The 17,089-nt window shown below is 37.7% G+C and overlaps 1 protein-coding gene across 7 annotated transcripts in view; it reads left to right on the forward strand.

The window, feature by feature from the left end:
• Positions 1-17,089, forward strand: part of CEP128 (centrosomal protein 128) — a 487,012-nt gene that overhangs the window by 207,722 nt on the left and 262,201 nt on the right. For 5 of the 7 annotated variants that reach the window (XM_088839414.1, XM_088839415.1, XM_088839413.1 and 2 more), the window contains one exon: positions 2,505-2,697. The exons of the other annotated variants lie outside the window; for them this stretch is intronic. In XM_088839414.1, the coding sequence (XP_088695540.1) occupies positions 2,505-2,697 (193 nt within the window). The remainder of the gene's footprint in view (positions 1-2,504; positions 2,698-17,089) is intronic. 7 annotated transcript variants of the gene reach the window in all.

Consider the following 17,089-nt stretch of genomic DNA (forward strand, 5'->3'; position numbering starts at 1 on the left):
CTGGAGTGGGTTGCCATTTCCTTCTCCAATGTGTGAAAGTGGAAAGTGAAAAGTGAAAGTATAGTCGCTCAGTCGTGTCCGACCCTTAGCGACTCCACGGACTGCAGCCCACCAGGCTCCTCCATCCATGGGATTTTCTAGGCAACAGTACTGGAGTGGCTTGCCATTGTATATTAATTAATTTTCACATATTAATGAAACCTTGCATTCATGGGATAAATCCCAGTTGATTATGCTGTCTGTCAAAACCTTTTTATGTGTTTCTGGATTCTGGTTGTTAGTGTTTTATTGAAGATTTCAAAAAATACTCCTTAACAACCTGGGAAGATGACAGTTGTCCCGGGACCTCAGTGTTCTTAGCCTGCTTTGTTTGGAGTAGAATGACCACCCTATCAGTGAGGAGTTGGTGGAGGAGGGAGTTCTCAATATTTCTGTTGCAGTTACCCATAGCTTGTGTAAATCAGAGCTCTGAAGATGAAAAATCCTAGTGGCCTGCCCTTTCTGTGAAATATAATACCTACTGTTACGATCTGCGTCTACTCACAACACTTTTAACGGTAGATGCTTGAGTTTTCCACATCAAGTAGTCTTTCAGTTTTTTGCTTTCATCAACTGGGTGCCCTATAACTTAATTCATCTCTGACACTCACTGTCCAGAGTTAGTCCAGATCTCACAGTTTAAGGACTCAGCGCCATAAGACTTTCCCTACCTCTCCCCCATCTTCAGATGCCAGTCACAAGTATTGAGTTGTGGGTTTCCTGCACTTCTATCTGAGCTGGCTTCAAATTGGAATTCCCATAGTTCATTAATTTGTTATAATGGCTCACAGATTTCAGGGAAATACTTGACTTACTATTACTACTTCTTTATAAAGGATACAATTGAACAGCCAGATGAAGGGATATATAGGGCACGGTTCCAAAGTGTTCTGAGTACAGGAACTTCTGTCTCTATGGAATTTTGGGTACATACCCTCTTGGCTTGGAGGTGAGTTCACCAGCCTGGAAGCTCATCATGTCTTGCTGTTCAGGTCTTTACAGAACTTAATCTCCAGTCCTCCCTGGCCTGTACCCCATCCCCCTTCTTCTAAGTTGATGAGTATCAAGGTAAATTTCAGCTAGCTAATCCCCAGCCCCATCCTGAGGCTATCGAGGGCCTCCACCCTAAGCCAGCTCATTAACATAAACTCTGGTCTGATCAAAAGTGCTTTGTTATTAATAAATCATACCTTTATAAGCATGATTTCCATTTTTATTCATCCAACATATTGGTTACCTTATGATATTACTGTATAATTTTTTATAATTTCACTTATGATTTTTTTTCCTATGTCACCACCTGTTGGACCTTCTGTCCAAAGGAACTGTGACTCTTTTTCATTTATGGGGATATTTGAAAGCTGATGTATGTGGGGAGTCCCAGTCTAAGGGCCATATCTCATTTCTGCTTCATCATGTGGTGGTTCAGTTGCTGAGTTGTGTCCAACTCTTGTGACTCCATGGACTGTCAGGCTCCTCTGTCCATGGGATTTTCCAGGCAAGATTACTGGAGTGGAAAGGAAATTGCCATTTCCTTCTCCAGGGGATCTTCCCAGGATTGAACCTGCTAAATGATTCTATCACAGCTACTTTTAATAAAGTGGGGCGTGTCCAAACAGCCTTTTAGTCTTCTGGAGGCTTAGAATATTCTTGCTTATGATATGTACTATTCAGGGAGATTGTCCGTTAGCTAAATCGCATTTTCCCTTTTAGTTCACAGCTTCCACTATTTTGCTTCTTATTGAGGTGAAGACTATATAGATTATTTGAAGTCAACTAGCAGCTGGATGGTATTCTCACTTGGGAAGGTCCTAAGACCCAACTGAAATTTTGTTCTACTGAATGTGAAAGAAAGATTTCTTTTCTCATCTCTGCTTTAAATATTCAAATATTAGCATTGGTGAGGTTAGAGTCTTTGGAAAAGAGAGTTGCTTCAACTGAATTTCCTGGTTTTAAATATGGAAAAATGCTGACTTTATCTGGCTCATGCTGTATAAAATCTCTTTCTCTACCTGATTAGCAAGACCCTTGGGGATATACATTTTTAGAAACAAAATTTAGGAATTTTATCTTATTTTTTAATCTCTGAAATAACATTCTCTTTTATAACAAGTTTTTCTAGGTCTATTATGGAGTGCTTTGGATTTTCAAATATTTGTACTAAGCTAATTAGGGGATTAATTGTATTACAACATGAAGTTTAATAGGCTAGACTTTCTGTGGTATTGCCTTTCCAAAGATGATAGAGCATACCAAGTATTTTATAAAAATCCAAGAAAATAATTTTCTGTATGAGGTTTTAACTGATATAAACCATTATGCAAATTTAAACATTATGGGTATTTTTAAATTTTGCTTAAATTTGTTAGTTATTGTCTAAATTCAGATTATCATGACTTTGTCATGTTTTGGAATGCTACTGTTTTCTAGATTTTTAAAAATTAGAATAAATGTCATATTTTTAGACTAAACTTCAGTGGCTCTGTGAGGAGCTGAAAGAGAGAGAAAACAGAGAGAAAAGTCTGCGGCACCAGCTGATGTTGTGCAGACAACAACTCAAGAATATGACTGAAAACAAGGAAGCTGAGCTTCAGTGTCTCTTTGAACAGATAGAAAGACAGGAGCAACTTCTGGAAGAAATACACCGAGAGAAGAGAGGTGTGTTAATTGCTCTTTCTCTTTTATTTTTCTTTGTTTATGTTCATGAAATCTTAGGGTTGGGGGAAAAATATTCTGTTTCTCTTGCCTTTAGTTTGAACTACAGAATTTCCAAATTCCTTTCCTTTCCTTATCTCTTGTCTCCTTATCTTCATTTCTGGGTCTGGAGGAGAGAACTGGTTCTCCTGGAGAATTTCTCCTTTAGCTCCTTATTCCCTACTGTGTAGATTTCTGTCTGTTGGCCAGTTGCAAATGCTAATTAGGTAAGTCATGTTTGTTCTTCCCTAGTAAAGTGCTAAAACTTATATTTTACTTCAGTAAAATACCCATTCATTCAATAAATATTTACTTTGTATCTATTTTCCCAAATTATTGAAGTTGTCAAATTTATTGATTTAAAGTTTTTTGTAATAGCCACTTTTTAGTTCTTTCAGTTTCTGTAAGATCTGTGCTGATGTCTCTTATTATATTCCTGGTATTGGTAATTTGTTTCTATTCTTTTGTTTTTAGAAGTCTTGCTGGGGGTTTTATTAATTTTATTACTATTTTCAAAGAAACAGCCTTTGATTTTTAATTTTTTCTATTATTTGACTTTGTAGTGTTTTATTGATCTCTATTGTCAATTTTATTTCCTTTCTTTTACTTCCTTTGTACATCATTCGTTTTTCTCCTGGATTCATAAGTTGGAAACTTTATTTTAATCTTTCTGTTTCTTAATATAGTCATTTAAAATGATAAATTTCCATCTTAGTAATACTTCAAATGCATTTCACAAATTCTGGTATATTGTTCTCAGTTTCATTTAGAAAATATTTCCCTTCTGATTTCTTCTCTGACATGTGGAATTTTTTTTTTAAAAGAAGTGTACTACTTAGTTTCCAATTATGTAGAATTTTATAGATATTATCAGTTTCTAAACTTAGTGCCCTTGCAGTTGTAAAACATACTCTGTGATTTCGATTCTTTGCTGAGACTTGTTTTATTGCTCCAAATGTGGTCTCTGTTAGTGAATTTTCCATGTGCGCTTGAAAATAAGTTATGTTCTTCATTTATTGTGAAATGTTCTATAAAAGTCACTTATGCTAAATTGTTTCACATTGTTCTGCATTTCTGGTGGTTTCTATATCCCTACTGATATTGATTATTTCTATCAATAACTGATAGAGATATCCAGCTATTTTGAGTGTGTGATTTTTTTTTCCTCCAAATATTTTGAAACTCTGTTGTTAGATCCCATCTTGATATTGATTGTGGAAATGCATCTAATTAGTCACTAAGTCGTGCCCCACTCTTAAGATCCCCTGAATCTAATTAGGAGCCTATTGTAACAGTCTCAATAAAAGCAAAAGAGGGACTGACAGAGGACATTAGTAGTGGCAACATGCAAGATACTGTTGAGGAATTAGTGCAAGACTGAACAATGTAGCTGTATGAGAGAAGTCTCACAGGATACTCCAAGTCATGTGCTTTTGCCATTGGGAGAAATGGCAGAGTTGGGAAAGAGGGGCTGATTTGTTGGGAGACCAAAAAGGATCATGTTTTTGTCTATTCTTTAAAAAAATTATAAAAAGTAAAAGTCTCGGGAAGACCCAAACTTTTGTGATAGAGGGATGATATGGTAATTTCTTGACTTTCGGGTACAAGATGTATGAGCACTGTCTGTGACTCAGAAATAAAGAGGACGTAGTATGGATAATGAAGAACAAGCCAAGCCTGTTGCATACGTACACATGTATTATTAGGAAGATAGGAGTTTTCTTCTGTTTTCTGGGCTATTTTAGGTCTGTAGTTTGGAGCTGCTGCTGCTGCTGCTGCTGCTAAGTCACTTCAGTTGTGTCCGACTCTGTGTGACCCCATAGACGGAAGCCCACGAGGCTCCCCCTTCCCTGGGATTCTCCAGGCAAGAACACTGGAGTGGGTTGCCTTTCCAAAAGGAGACAAAATCTCCTGAAAAGTTATTGTCATGGACTTCTTGAAGTTTAGTGGTTGTTGACTTAGGAGTTCTGCATTGTTATGAATGGCAACAAAGAAAAGAGTAGAGAGAGATAAACTATAGCAGAGAAGATTTAGGTATGATATTTTAACTTGTGTAAGTAGTTATTTTTAGTAATTTCTTAATAAACCAATCACTGCCTACCTTCTTAATATTCTGATAGCTCACTGCTCCTGTGTGTGCCAGTTTTCTTCGGTAAGAACATATGCTTTGAAACTATGAGGTGTACTAAAAGCTGAAATTTATGTGTATGTTAGAGGAATTTCTTTCGTCAGAGGCCTTTAGAAGGAGGGATATCTGTATGGTATGATTTAGCTCCATTCTTGCTTATGAAATGCTAATTATTATGAACAAATATAGCAGACAACTTTATTAACACATTTTTTTCTTAAACTGAAATTGTGAACTCTTAATTGAACAAAGAATCCATCTTTGCTTTCCAGGTCCTTTATGATTATGACTGTGACTAGTGTACATCATTTTTCTTTCTGAAGTAATTAGAAATTCACATGGCCTCTTAAGTTCCTTTCCCTTAAAGATGAAATTTTGTCTTCTTACCCAGTTTCTCTTTTGGGTAGGTCACATGCTTGTTGGCTTTGTTCTTCCTCTGTTCCCTCCCTTCTGACAGGTGCAGTGCCTAGAAAGGCGACATTCTTGGTGCCTGGCACTGAGTCCAGGCTCTCAGATCTAGCCTTTCCTGTCATGTCTCCGTTATTGTGACTGTAATACATGCAATGATGAAATAAACCATTATGAATGGCCTCTTTATTGGGGAGTTACCTTTTCTGAATAAAGGGAAAAGGTACTAATGGAATGTGGAAGAAGGGAAATAGTCCTTCAGCTACTTACGAAGGTATATTTTTGCAGCAGAGGACTGTCACTCAGGTTGTTTGTTTGATTATTTCTGATGAGCACCTGTTCGTTGGAATAGCAATGAAGTGGGCCGAGAAATGGGCAGTGGGAAAGGTTGCATCTTTGCCCTGCCTTTGTTTTTTTCCCTTAGTTCAGCTGCTTTAAGTCTTTTGTTAGCATTGACTGTGGCTGTGGCCAGCATTCAGAGGACTGTCCTGGAGCAGAAACATCTTGTTTCTTGCCTCTGAGTTTGGGGATGACACACAATTGAGAAATGTGTTTAGTTGAGTGTATCCACTAGATGGAGTTTCTATGAAGGTAGTGATTTCATTATTTTGTTCAACACTATGTAACCCAGTGCCTGAGAAGAACTTGGCAGGTAATAAATATGTCAAATGTTTGCTGAATGAATGAGTGAAAGAACATTAAAGGGGCACAGTTGATGAGGGAACCATAACATCTGTGTTCAGTGAAAGAAAAAACACAATGAACTCTACATACCAAAGTGAATTCTGCATAACCAAATTGCAAATCCGCAAATATTTGGCAGAAGTTAAGTAATTTAATTAGAGTGGTTTGCATTTTTGTTATGGCACTTTGGGATTAGGTAAAATTATTTGCCTTTCCTAATATTTCAGTTATGTATTCCATTTTACAGCAGAAGTATTTAAATCATTTATATTTTTATTCATTTTGTGACAATATTTTCTAGGAGATTCCTGATTCATTTAAAGCACGTTGTAACGTTATTAGTCATTCTTGTCTCCTTTTGTACTATGATATGGGGTAGCTCTCTGGTATCGCATGTGAAAAGAAATTTTAATACCTGAGTATCAAAAAGAAAATAAACAATATAAAAATGTTGTTTATATTAAAGTAGTTTCAGTCCTTAATAGTAGAATGAATATAACTTTTAGACTATAATTTCTGTTTGCTACTGATCATAGAGAAGTTTAAGCGTGATTATAAATGTTGAATAGAAGGATCCAGGAATAGGAGATACTGAATAGGTGAAAGAAAGGTTAATTAGTATAGCAGGAACCCAGAAGATACAGGAGTGAATGGGGTCAAAGTAAAGGTAGAGAAATGAATCTTAGAACAAGGACAAGAGTTAGACATTTCTTCTTTCATTACCGTTTTAGCACTTTGAATGCATTACTGATTTGGCTAGTTTCATTTATCACAATAAGTTTTGTAATGGTTTCCTTATTTTTACTGTTAGCTCTTCAACACTTGTGATTGGATATAATTAATCTTTGCCTTGTATATGTTCAGTGCCTGTCTGGAGAAAAGGATGCAAGGAATGAGCCATAGCTAGTGGATTTACCATGTTAGACTTTGGAAGACCTGTTTTAGTAGAAGCCTTATGAATTTTAAGCCAAAACATTTCTCATAGTTTTTTGTTTGTTTGCTTGCTTGTTTTGTAAAATATCCAAAGGCTAATAACACTTGTCATTCAAGGAATAGAGTCAGTTTAGTGATGAAACTGGTACACTGTATATTCCTATATATGGCTCTGAGGATGAGTATTTTTACTATATGATAGAGATATGATTTAGTATTTTTTAGTTTTCTAAAACTTTTATTCTATTCAAGACACTTCCACAGGTTCTCATCTACGTGATTCGCTTCTACCAGTAGTAATCTCAGTTTTTTAAGGATTTTCCTTTGATTTCTCAGTGTTCTGAATAACACCTTTCAACTATTTTCTCTGTTTTCTCTTTTCCTTTTTCTGAATTTTTGTACCATTTCTGTGTTGATGGCAGAATAAAGAATAATTTCTTAGAATTCATTTTTGGGACAGAAACAAGGGCGGGACTTGTGACCCGAAGGCATCTTTCCTGGGGTGAAAATGAAGAGTACTTTCACTCCAGTACTCTTTCCTAGTACGGGGAAATATGGGGTTGTATCATTTGTGTTGTGTGTGTGCATTATGTATTTATTGGTTAAGTGTTTCTCCTACTTGTGATTCATATTTTATTTCCCACATTGTTTCAAGCAGTTTTTTAAAATTTGTCTTATTGAAAGAATATTTGGCAGTCATGCACCTTATATAAATGTTAGTCATTATCTAGTCTAAGAGCTAGGAAAACCAATTTTTTCTATTGCATGTCGGAATATAATTAAGCATTCTAAATTAATTTAAGGGATAATGTCTAAGTGTAATGTAATTTATTTGGATTCTGGTTAATTAAAAAGAATCTATTTAGCACTTTATTTTACATTTCACCAGTTTGTTCAGAAGTTCAATGATCTTGATCATTAGAGGTAATGAAAGAATTTTAATTGATTGAGGAAATTATTTAAACTCACTAAACTATTATTTTGTTTAATGTGAAGTCATATCTTCCCTCATGTATTTTCAGATTTTCTTCATAATTATTTTCAAAAACCAATTGAGAAACAGTGGATTTTTAAAAAATTATATCCACTACTTGAGTAAAATCAGAAGTTTGTTTTAATCTTAGCCCTTGTTTTTGCTTATATATTTTATTATAATAATTTTATTTCTCATGTGTTTAGTGTTATTTAAAATCCAGCCAGGCCAACAGGTCAACTGGGATTGAAATTAAACTTCATTGATTAAATGTGCGTAAGACCAGAATTGAATAAATTAATGATATGCCTGGAGCTCCTGTTAACCAGATCTATGCCGGTATCAACTTTGATTGACTCTATAACAACATTCATATTGTTCCTAAATAAATTGACAGTAGAAAGTTATAGCTAATTATTCTTTAGTTATAAATATCCGCACCCACCTGCCTATCTTTATAATGGGCCTAATTCTTGTACTACTTCTATTGACTAATTAATTTGGAAGACAAACATTTTCAACACTTTCAGTTACATAGTCAGTTAGCAACAGTGTAGCATTGAATGTAGCGTTCAGATATTTAAAGTTACATTTTTCCTCTCCTAAATTACAGGATGTATTTTTATATTCTGAAATGTATTCCAGAAAATCCATAAGTATTAAGTATACTCTACAAATGAATTTTAGATTTTCTTTTTTGATCTTTTCATAGATTATCTGTATTATTTTCTACTGTTTCATAGGAGAGCAAAACTGGTCTGCTTGAATTTGAATCATAGTCATATTCAGGGAGGAAAGTAAGCTAAAGTTGCATGTGCTAAAAAAGATTTCATGTGGATTTTTAGGTTAGTAAATAGCTTTTATTAAATTCAAAGCTTATCTTTGCTATGTTACAGTTATTTTCAACTAACACTTCTTTCTGTTTTGTTGTTTATATGTTAGTTATCAATTGTGGTAGGCAGAATAATGCCGGCTCACTACCCTCAATGATGTCTACATCCTAACTCCCAGAACCTTTTAATATGTTGAGATTTTGTAGCTATGTTCAAATAAGGGTTTAGAAAAGAGGAAGTTATCCTGGATTGTTTATATAGGCCCACTGCAATCATAAGTATTCTTAAAGTGAAAGAGAAAGCAGGAAAGGGAATCAGAGAAAGACTCAATGTATCCTTTGTTCATGGCCTTGAAGAAGAAATTCTTCTGGTGGCTCAGACGGTAAAGCATCTGCCTGCAATGTGGGAGACCTGGATTTGATCTCTGGATTGGGAAGATCTTCTGGAGAAGGAAATGGCAATCCACTCCAGTACTCTTGCGTGGAAAATTCTGTGGACAGAGGAGCCTGGTAGGCTACAGTCCATGGGATCGCAAAGAGTCGGACGTGACTGAGCAATTTCACTTTGTGCTTTTACTTTTGAAGAAGAAGGAAAAGAGTCAAAGCCAGAGAATATGGGTGGTCTCTAAGAAGCTGGATAAAAGTAAGGAAATCTGTTCTTCCCTGGAACCTCTAGAAAGGAATGCAGTCTTGCTAGAATGATGACTATAGCCCAGTGATTCCCACACAGGCCTTCTTACATACAGAATTGTAACATCATAAATTTGCATTGTTCTAAGGCACTGTTCAGTTCAGTTCAGTTCAGTCACTCACTCGTGTTCGATGCTTTGTGACCCCATGAATCGCAGCATGCCAGGCCTCCTGTCCATCACCAATTCCCGGAGTTCACTCAAACTCATGTCCATCGAGTCGGTGATGCCATCCAGCCATCTCATTCTCTGTCGTCCCCTTCTCCTCCCGCCCCCAATCTCTCCCAGCATCAGAGTCTTTTCCAGTGAGTCAACTTGTCGCATGAGGTGGCCAAAGTATTGGAGTTTCAGCTTTAGCATCAGTCCTTCCAGTGAACACCCAGGATTGATCTCCTCCAGAATGGACTGGTTGGATCTCCTTGCAAGGGACTCTCAAGAGTCTTTTCCAGCACCACAGTTCAAAAGCATCAATTCTTCAGCGCTCTGCTTTCTTCACAGTCCAACTCTCACATCCATACATGACCACTGGAAAAACCATAGCCTTGACCAGACGGACCTTGGTTGGCAAAGTAATGTCTCTGCTCTTTAATATGCTATCTAGGTTGGTCATAACTTTCCTTCCAAGAAGTAAGCACCTTTTAATTTCATGCCTGCAATTTATTACGGCATACATAGCAAGCTGATCACCAGTAAGATCATGAGATTAGGTGTTTGTAACAGTTTCTCTGCGTCTTGGCTCTCAGTTCTGTTCAGATCACATAGTTCTACAGCCTGCTTGAACAACTCTTTGGGTGCTGTGCCCATCTGTGGACGTTTGTCAGAAAGTTAAGTATGGTGTATTACTCTCAGTCTACTAACATTAACTTGGAAATGAGTGCCCAAGGCAGTTCTCAAAGTGAGTGAGATGTGGTATTTTCAAAATGAATATGATTTCCTTGCTCTCACACACATACTTACATACATACATTTGATGTGCTTCAGTTAAATATAGAAATTAAATTCAGTGAAATTGCATAGGTCATGAATGAACCTGAAATGGAGGTAGTCTTTATCGGTTTGGACTGTAGTGAGGCCTTTATTAATTTGTAGTCCTACTTTTAAATTTTATTCTTCTTCCACTTTGAGTTATAGCATAATACTAAAATGCACATAGAAAGAAATTAAAAAATAAAATTGCAGAAAAAAAAATCAGAAAATAGAGAAATAGTGTCCTCAGTACCTGGAAGGAGTTATTGTGGTTTATCATTTAATGCAGCTCCGAGTTTTCTAACATCAGAGAGATATACATGTGGGTCACGAACTCCTAGTGACTGACAAACAATCTGGAAACCGAAGTCAAGAAGAATGTATTGTATTGATCTTTCTGTAAGTGATATAACAAATAGTGTCTCCAGTTACTGTTCATATAGTAAGAAGAGCTAACATTTATTGCTGTGTGCTGGATACTGTTTAAGTCTTTTAAGCAATTTATTTTTTAAGTTATCCCCAAACAGGTGCCATCATCCAGCTTTCAAAATAGCAAAAACTATCATTTTTTCTTAGTAGAAATGCTACAAGGTAACTTGGTACACATTATGAACTTTTATAGTCCCTTAGGCACTTTGCCTTCATGGATCTCTTCCTCTACAGACAATGGAATGTTTTGACTACATTGGTGTGAAGATAAATATAATCCAGGCTAGATTTATCATTTATTCATGGTTATATTCGTTCTTCTGCTGACTTTATAATCATCTCAGGTGAAAACGTTTTCATTGGGTATAGACACTGCCTCCTGTGCTTAGTGGAGAAGCTGGCCTTGGATGGAGGAGAGGCCGTGCTCTGAGGTCCTGTGGGGGCTCTGTGCACAGCAGGTCGTGATGGAGACTGGACGATGGGGTTTCCGTAGAAAGTGTTCCATGTGGTGAACCTCAGTTTGAGTAGGCGTGATCCAGGCAGGAGATGGTGGCGGAGTTGTCCCAGCAGAGAGAACCGTGTTGCGGGGGGCTGAAGTGGGAAAGAGCTTTGCTGCAACGTAATGAGATAAGGAAATTGAAATGCACACACAAAGGTTGTGGTTGACCTAATGTTATACACCTACTAGATTAAAAAAAAATTATTTCTGTCCCTCCAGTGAACTCAATTTTCACATGATTGGTATCCCTTTGGTAGATATTAAACTTCAATTTATAGTTGCATTCTTGTCTAAATATTTGAAGTTTGATTATTCTTTTTTGTTAACTTGGGATACAGAGTGCTTTAGATATCAGTTGTGGTTGCTGAGAATAAATAAGCATACCATGAAATTTAAAATGGAACTATTTTAAAATAGCAGATGGCAGTATACTGTATAGAAAGAGTCTATAGATAGGCCTTATAGCTATGAAATTTTACTTTGAAACTCCAAAGAAAATTTTCTTAATGTATTAACTTCCAAGCTTTCCTGAGAGCATTTAAAACCCATTCTCACACTTACGATTCAAAAGGAAGATTACTTTCTCCTATTCCTTGTCCCCTGCAACTGGTGACTTTGCCAAGTTTTACTTGGTGGTTTCTCATGTATCTGCCGCTCCTTCTGCATTTAGAGTATGCTGTCTTATTTAGCTCTTTAGAAGCTTTGTATTTGCAAGATCTTCTTAACCTCTGGTTGCTGCCTTCTACTTGACTGCTCTTCACTTCTGAGCCTCCCAGAGCCCCCCAAATGGATGACTTTCCCAAGCAGTCACACTCCCGTGGGTGTGTTCATTGCTTGGGTCCCAGCTGTCTTCCATCAATTTCTCTGCTCTCTAATAAAGCTTTTGATAAGGGTGGCATCTTTTAGGAATAGCCTTGAATATGCTTCAGTTCAGTCCAGTTCAGTCGCTCAGTCGTGTCCGACTCTCCGCGACCCCATGAATCACAGCACGCCAGGCCTCCCTGTCCATCACCAACTCCCGGAGTTCACTCAGACTCACGTCCATCGAGTCGGTGATGCCATCCATCCATCTCATTCTCTGTCGTCCCCTCCTCCTCCCGCCCCCAACCTTTCCTAGCATCAGAGTCTTTTCCAGTGAGTCAACTCTTCGCATGAGGTGGCCAAAGTATTGCAGTTTCAGCTTTAAAAGAGGAAATCATTTTCAAAGTACAATTTTGTATTTTTTTGTCTCCACACTGTTCTCCATAGTGGCTGTAGCAATTTGCATTACCACCGACAGTGCAAGAGGGTCCCTTTTCTCCACAGCCTCTCTGGCATTTATTGTTTGTAGACCTTTTGATGGTGGCCACTCTGACCGGTGTGAGGTGATACCTCCTTGTGGTTTTGGTTTTCATTGTTTAGTTACTCAGTCGTGTCTGACTCTTTGCGACACCAGGGTCTGTAACCCACCAGGCTCCTCTGTTCAGGGAATTTTCCAGGCAAGATTTACTGGAGTGGGTTGCCATTTCCTATCCAGCGGATTTGCCTGACCCAGGGATCAAATACGGGTCTCCAAATCTGCTGCACTGCAGGTGGATTCCTTACCACTGAGCCACTGGAGAAGCTCATAAAACCCAGTATTTACTTATAAAAATTAGTTGTATTCATACTATGAAAATTCAAATTTTATAAACTTGATGGAAAATGTTACTAGTCACTTCTTACTTGAGAAAAACAGATCAAACCAAAAAGATCTCATTTTCATAATACCCCTTACATAACAAATTATCACACACATTTGTACATATGGCTATACTGTCTTCTTTCTCTCAGAACCACATATTGAAGAGAGTATCTTCTCCCCATTGTATATTCTTTTTGTCAAAGATAATGTGCCCATAGGTGTGGGGGTTTGTCTCTGAACTTTCTATCTTTTCCATTGGTCTGTGTTTCTGTTTTTGTGCCAGTTCCATACTGTCTTGATGACTGTATCTTTGTAGTATAGTCTGAAGTCAGGAAGGTTGATTCCTCCATCTGTATTCTTCTTTCTCAAGACTGCTTTGCCTACTTGGAGTCTTTTATGTTTTCATATGTATTGTGAAATTTTTTGTTCTAGTTCTGTGAAAAATGCCATTGCTAATTTGGTAGGAATTGTATTGAATCTGTAGATTGCTTTGGATAGTATAGTCATTTTTCACAATATCGATTCTTCCAATCCAATAACATGGACTAACTCACCATTTGTTTATGTCATCTTTGATTTCTTTTCATCAATGTCTTACAGTTTTCTGTATATAGCTCTTTTGTCTCCTTAGGTAGATTTATTCCTAAGTATTTTATTTTTGTTGTAGTGGTAAATGAGATTGATCCTTAATTTCTATTTCTGATTTTTCTGTTGTTGCTAGTGTATAGAGATGCAGGGACTTTCTGCGAATGGATTTTGTGTCCTGTGACTTAACTAAATTCTCGTTTGTTGCTGTTCAGTTGCTCAGTTGTGTCTGACTCTTTGTGACCCCACAGACTGCAGAATGTCAGGCCTCCCTGTCCTTCACAAACTTCTGGATCTTGCTCAAACTCATGGCCATTGAGTTGGTGATGTCATCCAACCATCTCGTCCTCTGTCATCCCCTTCTCCTGCCTTCAGTTTTTTCCAGCATCAGGGCCTTTTCCGATGAGTCAGTTCTTCACATTGAGGTGGCCAAAGTATTGAAGCTTCAGCTTCAGCTTCAGCATCAGTCCTTCCAGTGAATATTCAGGATTGATTTCCTTGTGAAAAGGAACAGTGCCCTCTATAAGAGACAGAGCTAGACCTGCCTTTGAGTGTTTGAGTGTCTCCTGTGGAGGCATGGGTCAGCAGTGCCCTGCCCCAGGGACTGGACTCTGGCTGCAGCAGACCTGGGAGGCACGACATGTGGCATACATCCTCTTGGAGGAGGTCGCCATTAGCCCCACCATAGAGCTGACACGTAGACTTCCCAGAAACTGGAGAACAACTATACCAAAGAAGTGCTCGCACTGTTGCAAAAGTTCTGGGGCCCCCAGCAGATTGCCCAACCTGGGGGTCCAGCAGAGGAACTGAGAACCCTCAGGGAAGTTGACTTGAGGCCAGTGGTATTTGATTATAAAACTTCCAGAGCAGATTTCCCAACCTGGGGGTCCAGCAGAGGAACTGAGAACCCTCAGGGAAGTTGACTGTGGAGGCCAGTGGTATTTGATTATAAAACTTCCACAACAGATTTCCCAACCTGGGGGTCCAGCAGAGGAACTGAGAACCCTCAGGGAAGTTGACTGTGGAGGCCAGTGGTATTTGATTATAAAACTTCCACAGGACTGGGGAAACAGACTCTTGGAGGGCACAAACAAAACCTTGTGCACACCAGGACCCAGGAGAAAGGAGCAGTGACCCCACAAGAGACTGAGCCAGACTTTCCTGTGAGTGCCCAGGAGTCTCGGATGGAGGTGTGGGTCCACAGTCAGGGGCACTGATTACAACAGTCCTGGGAGCTGCAGGGTGCTGGCATAAGTCCTTTTGAAGGTGATGCCATTACTGCCATTACCCTGCCATAGTTTGGCCTGAGGGAGGAACCACAGCCCCACCCAGAAGCATAAAATTGGATTAAAGATTTGCTGAGCATGGCTCTGCACATCAGTTCAGTTCAGTTCAGTTCAGTCCCTCAGTGGTGTCTGACTCTTTGCGACCCCATGGGGTTGCAAACAGACACGACTTAGTGACTGAACAACAACAGCAGTGTAGTATTAATGACTAACATGTAGTTTTACAGTGATGAGAAATTTGACTCTCTTCACAACTTCCTAAGCTCACTGGGATCAGGATAGGTGTGTATCTGATTTATGAGTCACATTTCCTCCTTCTTTCTGCCCTTAACAGGGTCATAGTGCCCCTTAAAACCTTTGCTGAGTCTGGCACTGTTATTAACAGTTGCCCTCACATTAACATCTCTCTGCCTTCTTCTGTTCTGACTGTAATGACTCAACACACCTTAACACAGAAGACTTTCTTCTTGAGGAGAGAGAAAATAACTGTAGCTGGAAGGATATAGCTAAGATGTAAGGACATTTTGAAACTCTGAGGTTATTAGAAACTAAAATGTCTATACCTTTTGGGAGGAGTTTTTCCTTCAAGGAAAGGGAGAAATCTGTGTAGATGATTTAGTGGCAATGTAATACTAATGATTATGAACAAATAGAGGAGTTAGTTTTCTTATTCTTTATTTAACTGAAATTGTGAGCTCTCATTTAATCAAGGAACTGACCTTGCTTTCCAGGCACTTTTGGCTAGCTATTTAATATGAACACTTCACAGAGGTATGTTTCTAGGTAACATGATCTCTTGTTTATCCCTGTCAGTGAGGCCTCTGATGGAGTCACTTTAATATTCGCATCTTTGTCCATGGTGAAGTTAAAGTGTTTTCCAGAGCAGCACAGGGAGGAGATGATCACTGTTGCATGTAGTACATCTTGGAGATACTGTCTAAAGACAAATTCTCATAACATTTCATAAATATCCTTATCGAAATGGGTGAGAGGAAAGGCAGATGTGATTTCAAGGAAATACCGTTTTCAAGCCAACATTCTCCAGGTGAAAGTTGTTCTCAAGAAATAAACTGTCCAAAGAGGAATAATATAGCTGATTAATATGTGGTTACTTTCCAGTTGGAAATCAGTGTAAAAACTCTGGCCTTCTATATTCATACTGTTCTGCAATATTGAGATCTGAAAACATGTTTATACTAATTTTCTAGTTAAATCTGAAAATTATCACTAGTTTTGTTCTTATCTCAGACAGAGAAATAATCTATAAGTTATTAAGAGAATAAACAAGTTTTTATTTAACTATGCTAGGAAAAAATAATTTGAAATATCTTCTGTCCTTTGGATTTGATTCAGTACTAATGCTTTCTGCATAATTCACATAGAAATGTGTTACCCATACCTCTTTTTCTCTTCCTCTTGAAATCTGTGGGGGCAAATGTTTAAAATATACTTTCTGACAGAGAGTTGCTCTAGAATTTGTTTTCTCTGACATTTAATGAGCTGTGATGAATATCTGTACTTCCTCCTGAGGTTTCTGCATGCAAACCTTTTTCATTGATTATTTTTTAAACTTCACTGTAAATTGATCTTCATTCCATGTTAAACTAATGTACCTTACTATTTAGCTTCTTTATAACCTCTTGTCCCCGGATCCAGTTGTAACCTTGTTTTTGTGTAAGTCTCGGTTTAAGACTGGTGTTAGATAAGACATCAGTGTTTGGTCTCAGGTGTCTCCGTGTAAACCAATCTGAACTTTTTTTAAAAAAGATTTTGTATTTGTCTTTCAATTTCCATGTCTCCATTACCATGTCCAGGTGACTAAGCATCTTACTACTTTTCCATAACTCTAGTGCCATTTAAATCTCTAGTTTATTTTTCATTTGCAATTTTTTGCAATCTTTCTTTAGTTTGGTATTTCTCCATGAGCACTTTGAAATGCTTCCCTCCTTTTATAGCTCTGGTTCTCAAATATTTTATTCACCTTTCTGCATCTCAGTGTTAAGTCCATTTTGTAAGAAATTGGTATGTAGTATTAACTATGCTCACTGGTACCCCATTCTCTTTGAAATATCTGTTCTTTCTAAAATATAACTTTTTGTTAAAAACATTTTTGAAGAAATATCCATTTATTTTTATTATTACCTGGACAGAAATGTTCAGTGAGATTCATGGCTTATAATACATGTTTGGCTGTATAGGTTACTTTGTATCTCCTCCAGTTCAATTAGTGCTGATGAAAGTACTTCCCTTGCTCAGGAAGCCATAGGAGAGCCGAGACTGA

Source organism: Moschus berezovskii, chromosome 9 (genome assembly GCF_049115385.1).
Source record: "Moschus berezovskii isolate FMDL1 chromosome 9, NW_MosBer_1.0, whole genome shotgun sequence".
Classification (NCBI taxonomy): Eukaryota; Metazoa; Chordata; class Mammalia; order Artiodactyla; family Moschidae; genus Moschus; species Moschus berezovskii.